The 8,143-nt window shown below is 34.3% G+C and overlaps 1 protein-coding gene across 3 annotated transcripts in view; it reads left to right on the top strand.

Annotated features, from left to right (window-relative positions):
* Nucleotides 1–8,143, top strand: part of LOC128248897 (uncharacterized) — a 216,375-nt gene that overhangs the window by 77,327 nt on the left and 130,905 nt on the right. For all 3 annotated transcript variants that reach the window (XR_008265047.1, XR_008265048.1, XM_052971158.1), the window contains exon 2: nt 6,309–6,400. Coding sequence is in view for 1 of the 3 variants with exons in the window: in XM_052971158.1 (XP_052827118.1) it covers nt 6,309–6,400 (92 nt within the window). In the remaining 2 variants the exon portion in view is untranslated. The remainder of the gene's footprint in view (nt 1–6,308; nt 6,401–8,143) is intronic.

Below are 8,143 nucleotides of genomic sequence, written 5' to 3'. Positions count from 1 at the left end.
GCGGTCATAGGATCGCGGTTTCGATTCCCAGACCGGCGTTGTGAGTTTATTGAGCGAAAACACCTAAAAGTTCCACGAGGCTCCGGCAGGGAATGGTGGCGAACCCTGCTGTACTCTTCCGCCACAGCTTTCTCTCACTCTTTCTTCCTGTTCCTGTTGTATCTTTATTTCAAAGGGCCAGCCTTGGCACACTGTGTCACGCTGAATATTCCCGAGAATATTCCCTGAATATTCCCGGGTATACGTGTCTGTGGAGTGCTCAGCCACTTGCACGTTAATTTCACGAGCAGTTTGTTCCGCTGATTGGAATGTATGTATGTATGTATATGTGTGTGTGAGTATGTGTGCGTGGGTGTGTGTGATTGAATGTACACAGTATAGTTTCTCGCTTTGGAGAGGGGAGTCCAGGCAGATTTTGATAACACGTCTTGTGTCGCCAAGCTATCTGCAGATTTTGAGCATATGGCGTAGTTAATTTGAAATCAGAACGCTGGTAGAAAAGAAATCACAAGAAAAACATCAGAAGAAGGTAAATGCAAAATGTGGAAGGGTAAATGGAAACGGAAAAAAAGAAAAGAAAGAAAGAAAAAAGAACAAAAATTAGAATTCTGTCCCCTTTGACCGTGAAACCATAATTAATTCAGCTGTAGAATAATTTAACTGAAGTAGATTACCACATTTCATGGATTTCTCTACAATACTCTACTTTATTGTATGTGGTGTGCAATTGGTCTTCAAACCACATATCTGACTAGCCAACTTAATGTCTTTACTTTGTCGATGAGCCGGAAAGAAAATAGGTGGTTTGCGGTGGTTTTAAGAACTGCTAAACCATATTATACTTTATACGATGATTTCCAACACCTACTCAATTCACACAATTTGTAGTAAAGGCATATAAAGTCACATAAATGACTGTAGTGGATAACATATTTTATCGGTTCGAAGACGAATGAAAGGCAAAGTTTACCCTGTCAATATAATTTTGCTTGGCTACATATATTGAAGAATAACAGTCGCATATTCTTATATTCCTACTTTTTTTTCAAAACGTTAGCAGGGAATGAAGGGAAATGGTTTCCGAATTAGATATAACATATATAACAATATTATATAATATGATATAAGATAACGCAATATAATAATTTTTATGCTATATTATGATATTCTTTTATTCTTAAAAGAATAAAAAATCAACATAATATCGCATAAATCATCACATTTCTATGATTATATTAGATGATATCATGTTATGTGTTATGCTATGGTATCTGGTATTGTAAGGGTGGAAGAGTAGGAAATACAGTAACACGCCAAATAAAAATACATTTAGGTATTTAGTTGCATTCTTTTATTTCTTTGCCAAAATCCCACCCGTTTTGACTTTATCCTTCATAATTTGAAGAATCGGTAAAATAGTACCACTTACATCTTTTGTTAACTTGCGTCTGCCAACATGATGAATTTGCCACATATCTTTAATTATTGTATTTGCGTGCTGAGTTGTTCCAATATTAATAGTCTCGACAGGAATATCGTAGCTCTTGTGTAATGTATCGTCGTTCATTCTTAAAATGCAAGCAGTACTAAGATGATTGTTTTGAGATTCTCAGCTTTTGCTTGAAGATGCCCAGAGAATACCAAAAGCAGTCCATCAGGTGGAACAGCATTTGACTGATACATTCATTTTATTGATGCCAGAATGAAAACAGGTAAAGTTAACCTTGGCGGTATTCGAACATAGAACGTGAAGTGCCTGAACTAAATATTGTCAGGTTTTTAATGAAGCGATCTAACGATTTTGCTTACACACTGCTTTGTCACATATTATTAAGTACTACTGTATTATATTGTGTTATATCAACAGTGTTTATATTATCGATCGCAAGATAATCAAAGCAGCTAGGGATTATTAATGTAAATCCTCTATCTTGATTATTGAGCTGGTTCATTTATATATTGAAGCAGTAATATCAGGGAGCCTTTTGACCTCTCAACTACGGCTAGTAATGTAACTAGCAACAATGTATAAGGAACCTTTTGACTATGGCACAGGTCAGTGAGATACGAAGTAGCAAAGTACAGAATATATTTTATCACTGTCAGAGAGTTGAGTTATACGAATTATTTTATAGAACCACTCTCCTTAAAACAACAGCTTCGGATAACTTAGTCATCGCTGCTCGCTTAACTTTCTCAACGTGTTAGTTTATTCCTCATACATTCCTCATATTGTCTCTGATTCGTGTGTATGTATGCTTATATTCTGTATATAACTACACGTAAGTGTACGCACGTGTGCATGTGTGTGTGTGTATCTATATGCGTGTGTGCGAAGTTATTATTCTCGACGTGTTTAAGATTTGCTAACAACGGCGGAATTATCTTTATTCTAGTATGAATAGCAAAGTAAATATTTGCAATCAGATTTGTCTACGATGTCAGTTTAAATTTCGTAATCCCCAAATAGTTAATATGGTTTAAGAATAACCTTGTTTCCTGTACTGTTACTACGTGAAAGATTGCTGCTGAAATACTTGGTTGTGATTTATCTCTTAAAGAGTTGGCAACTTTGTAAATTTTGAACGGTAACCTCTCGGCGAAGTAGTATATCATTTATGCAGTCTTCTTCAATACGTTTTGGCATTGAAAATAGTTACACGAACTATTGGGAATTACTTTAGATACATCAGTATATTATGTAGAATGAAGATTTACTTTCCCACCTTTTTCCAGCAATAAAACCGTTACTAAGCACTAAGCTATAAAATGCCTTTGAGATTTAGGAGACACTAACATTTCATTACATGTGGTATTTTATGTACATTAAAAAAAATCATTTTATGGATATTTAGATAATTAAATAAATAGAATATATATATATATATATATATATATATATATATATATTGGAATGAAATGATTACAGTTTAATAATTTTCTCAATGTGACAGAATAGAAGTCATTAAGAATTTTTTCTTTTCATATTGGCTGCAGAAGTGAACTAGCAATAGAGCGTCATTAATTCTGTGAAGAATTTCTTTACTCAACCCTTCATTTCCAAGTATCCTGCTGTGTTCATTCTAATGGAGAAATTACTTTAAAAGACTATCGTAACAGGGTGCATCTTAAGATAAGTGTTTAGTTAGAGAAGTTGTCTATGAAAGAGTAATTAATGTGATTTATGTAGTCTTAAGTGAACTCTTATTAATCATTGAAGTCACTGGTGAGTGTAGTCGGCAGTAACAGAATTCAGGGCAAGTACAGAAGAGTAGGAGGAAAGTTCCTGGTGAGTAAAGGCCGCAGCCTAGTTTAGATTTTCTATTGATGAAAACAGAGTTCACTTACTATGCAAACGCTCATGGGAAAAACCATGTATGTTACAATATCCCATTTATCTTCGTCCTAAAATTAGGAATATTTTCCTTAGTCTCACTATAAATGCTATTCAATGTTCGACTTCATCTCTCTCTGTATTCAATACTCAAATTCCATGAAAGTCAACTTGGCAATAAATCTCTGTGTTCTCCCACTTTCTATCGCTTCTCCCTCTCTCTTTCTATGTAAACACAAACACACACACGCACATGTATGTGTATATATATGTACGTATTTATGTATACACACACACACACAAACACACACACACACACACATATGTATATATGTATATACATTTATGTATATGTGTATAAATATATATACATGATAATAATGAAATTGTTGTATACAGGGCTCAAGTGCACTACAAATGTATATATAACTATTTATGTATGTATGTATGTATGTATGCATGTATGTATGTATGTATGTATGCATGTATGTATGTATGTATGTATGTATTAGACCCTCTGTGTGCGCGCGCACGTATATATATATATATCTGTTATAATCTTCCTTTCGTTCTTTGCAACAATTGTCAGTATACTTTGTCAAAGAAATCTTTAATCCTTTATTCGGGAAATCTTTCTCGGGGATTATCTAACTTTAAGTCGGCCCTTATATCCCGTCTTCTCTAAATGTCAGCATAAGTGTGTTTGTCATGTTACAGGGAGAAAAACCAGCATCTTTTGTGAGTACTCGTAGGAACTTGAAAAATAGTAACTAATGATAAAAGCTGTCAAATGCTGCATAGCTATTATGTACTTAGATTATGGCAAGCCAGTTGTTTTAATGCTAGTATAAGTTCTGGCAATTAGAACTCTTTATTTAGTTTCAGTATCCAGTTCAACTGACAATTCGACCGATAAATCGCTAATTTTCTGGATAAATTCAAGAACAAAACTATTATGATGAATGTTCAATCATAAGATAAAAAAAAATATCACTTTGATTAACGAAGAAAACTTTCTTTTCCTCTGTAGTTTTCTAAATGCATAATGTGGGATGCAGATTTATTTGTTTTAAAGATGTCAGTGATTGAAAAAAGCTAAGTTATCAACAAGTAGTTACACTAACATATTTCAAATACATATGAAAGCACGTGGCTTAGTGTTTAGGATGTTGATCTCACAAATTATAATGTGGTGGGTTATATTTCTGGGCTTAGGGGCGCGTTGTGTCCTCAAGATAGGTACTCTGTTTCACGTTGCTCTAACATACTCAATTGAAATGAGAACCAATCGAACACTGATGCAGCCCTCATATCCTGGTTGTTCGAATGAGTCATAGAAGAGAAAACAGAGGTTGGTTATGTCTGGGCACTAAAAAAAAAAACACAAAAAAAAACAAAACAAATAGGTAAAGCAGATATGTTTGTTGAATACTGCTTCGATTAGAGGCTAGTTTGTTTCAAAATGGTAACGATGTTTCTCACTATTCAGATACTTGAAAACGAGTAGTTTTTATACAAGTAACCATAGCTGTTATCATTCATTCTGTATGTTTGCTCTCAGCGCCGCACTAAAACCTATGCCTATTTCTTCTCACATAGATTGTCAAAACTAAAGACTTTTCTCTGAGCCCGTTCTTAAGCTGATTTTGCTTCTGGTTTGGAGCTTATATTTCATTAATGTCATTTCATATATATCATTAATATCCTTGAAATATGATACTTCATTTATGTCACTAATGTGCTTCATAAGAGCATGAACTTCACAAAATCCAGTTTCTATTCTTTCGATGTATAAATACGATGTGTTGTGTCATTCAATAAAGATTAGTATAATAGTTAATTCTCCTTCTTAGTATTATTCCGCTGAAGTTGACTTTGACTTTCACTTTTTCTATGTTGTTGAAAAAAGTATATATCAACTATGTAGGACCCTCTCAACTGAAAGAAGTAGCTTTTTGGCTAATTAGAAGCCAATATTACAAACAGATATCAAACTAAAACCTTTTTCCACTTTGCCATGTCCGTTAAGATTCGAATTGAAATCCATTCCAGGGTTCGATAAACGAAACACCAGTAATATACTGGTTTCAATAACATTAAATTTGTGTTTAGTTAACCTAATCGATTAAATAGCGTGCAACTCCTTTCAAAATGATTGTCATTTAGGTGAAGTAGAGAGGGTTTTTACTTAGCAAGCCACCCCCACCGCGACTTGAAAGGTCAACGTGATTGTTGTTCAACATTAATTTCTGTTGATTGATTCTTGTAGGAAAAAGTTATGGAAATTGTCAAGAGCGTTGTGTCTGTCTAGTTCTAAGTGAGAAATGTCCAGGAAACTATTTTGAGGGAATGGAATGAGTGATACACTAAAACAGAGTGAAGAGGAAATTGTTGTTGTTTTGGATTTTTGTTCCAGTTTTAGTAATGATGGACAGATTTATGATCAAAGCGTTAACAATATGACCATCCGTCATTGAAAGATTACATTATCCAATGTTTCTCTTTTCACATCATTAGGATATAATTTGAGGGAGATTTCAATGTCATTTTTAACACAAATCAAGCAATGAAGTAGAGGTTCGCGCTACTTGACTTGAAGACAAGAGGGAGTTATGTTGGATGAGGTTGGGTTTACAGCATGCTGGTTCATTGAAGCAATAGCGATTGTAGTAGCAGTAGAGGAGATAAAGCGAGAGGAGATCAAAAAGAAAGCTAGCTAGATAGATAAATAGAACAGACAGATAGATAGAAAAAGTGAGAGAGAAAGAGAGAAAGAGAGAGGCAGAGCTGTGTACAGGTACTGGATTATAATTATTCTCAAACTGACAATTACCAACTCAAAAAGAAGAAAACGAATATTAATCCTTTACCACCCTATTAATGAGAAGACAAAAGACAGTTCCGTGTGGTTTAGACAAGCTTAACGGTTTTAAATTATCACTGTCTTATTAAACATGGCAATTTCTCCACTCAGTTTTCAGATCACAACCCGGTGGAAATGAGCCCTTTCAGGAGGAAAACAGCTGTGGTGCACTTCAAGAACTACTTTTCATTTTTGCAAATCAGGTAAATGTTTTGTTATTTTTTTGTGAGGGTATATTTGATGTTTAACAACTCTACCTTTTCAAATATATAAACAATATATTGATGTGTATTATAATTAATAATAATTAATACTCTAAATTCTTACTTTATTAAATGTAATAACTTTAGGTCTAGTAAAAAAAAAGACGTAACAACATGAGATATCAGCAGAAAGTTTTCGAATTGATTCCACTTATACTTTGAAGATCTAAAAACTTAGAGACTTTGTGTAAATTGAAACATGCCAGTAACGGATCGATCAACTTTTGCCACTAGACATTTTTGTATGCCAATTTGAGAAAAGGAAGAATAGTAAAAACGTTGAATTAGAGGCGAAAATGGTGGTGCAAATGAGTGTTGGAGTAGGATTTAAATATATCAGAGAGGTTTAAATCAGTTGTAATCACCATATTTTATGTGACTTGTACTTTTGCCAACAATGAACTGCATATATCAAATTCTATCACTCAAGTTAATAGCTCGGTCATCCTTTTGTCACTCGAGTTAATAGATCGATCAGCATTTGTCACTCAAGTTAATATATCGATTAACCTTTGTCATTTAATTTAATAGATCTATCACCTTTTATCACTCTGGATGAGAAGAGACGTTCAGAAAACATTACACTTTCTTGTTACTGTGTGCAAATCACCTGCTCTGCTTACGAAACCTTGTTAGAAGCAGTCGGCCAGCTAAACATATAAAGAAAACCACAAAGCATTAAAATCTGGTGTAAGATCACGGAAAATACTTTTGTATTTTACCTTAAAAAGTGGATTGAACTTTAGATACTGAATTACAGCAACAGAATATTTCACCATTTTGTTTCAATCTCATTGGTGTAGAGTCAACAATGAGTGCAACAGTAACGGGCCGAGTGAATTCAACCTCAGTTTCATTCCATTGCAATTCACTGAAGACGCTTAGCAATCTAGCACAAACTTTTGGGATACCCTAGTGAGGTAATGGATGTTGTATCCATTGATACGTTCGTGTATTCTCAGCTTGTTTACTTGCCAAATTGACAGAAGAAAGAGCAGCAGGGAGGTTGAACTAAAGACTGCAACGGTCTGTAGAAATTAGTGTCAGAGTTAGATTTAAATATATCTGAGAGGTTTAATTAAAGTCGTTGTAATGACCATATTTTATGTGATTTGTATTTTTGCCAACAAATGAACTACGTAGAAAATTATGTCCCAAGTTTAACTTAGAGAAATAAAAGGTGCTCAAAGCAGCTTTATGTTTATATAAAACTAAGGTAATGAAAATAAAGCTTAACAGATTAAAATAACGAGTGGAAAGGATTGCTAACAGCTTTCTTTCGTTTTCCCTTTTTTCATTATCTCAAGGGTTTACTTTTCTCTCTTCCGATCATCCATAATTTTCATGCCTGGGTAAGTACTGTATAAGTATCCAAGTATATACATATACATATACATATGTGTGTGTGTATGTGTGTGTGTGTGTATGTGTGTGTATGTGTGTGTGTGTATGTGTGTGCGCGCGTGAGTTATATATGTGAACGCTTGCATGTATGTACGTATATACGTCTGTTTCGGAATGTGTGGATGTGTGAAGCGTATACTAATATTTAAAGCGTCCATTATAACACAGTTCTACTATATGAATGTATGTATGGCCGTGCACACACCCAAGCACGTACATATGCACGCATACACACTCACACAAATACACACACACACACACACACACACACACACACAC

The sequence above is a fragment of the Octopus bimaculoides genome, chromosome 1 (genome assembly GCF_001194135.2).
Source record: "Octopus bimaculoides isolate UCB-OBI-ISO-001 chromosome 1, ASM119413v2, whole genome shotgun sequence".
Lineage (NCBI taxonomy): Eukaryota > Metazoa > Mollusca > Cephalopoda > Octopoda > Octopodidae > Octopus > Octopus bimaculoides.
Note: the sequence above shows the minus strand (reverse complement) of the source record. Positions and strands in the feature narration are given on the sequence as shown.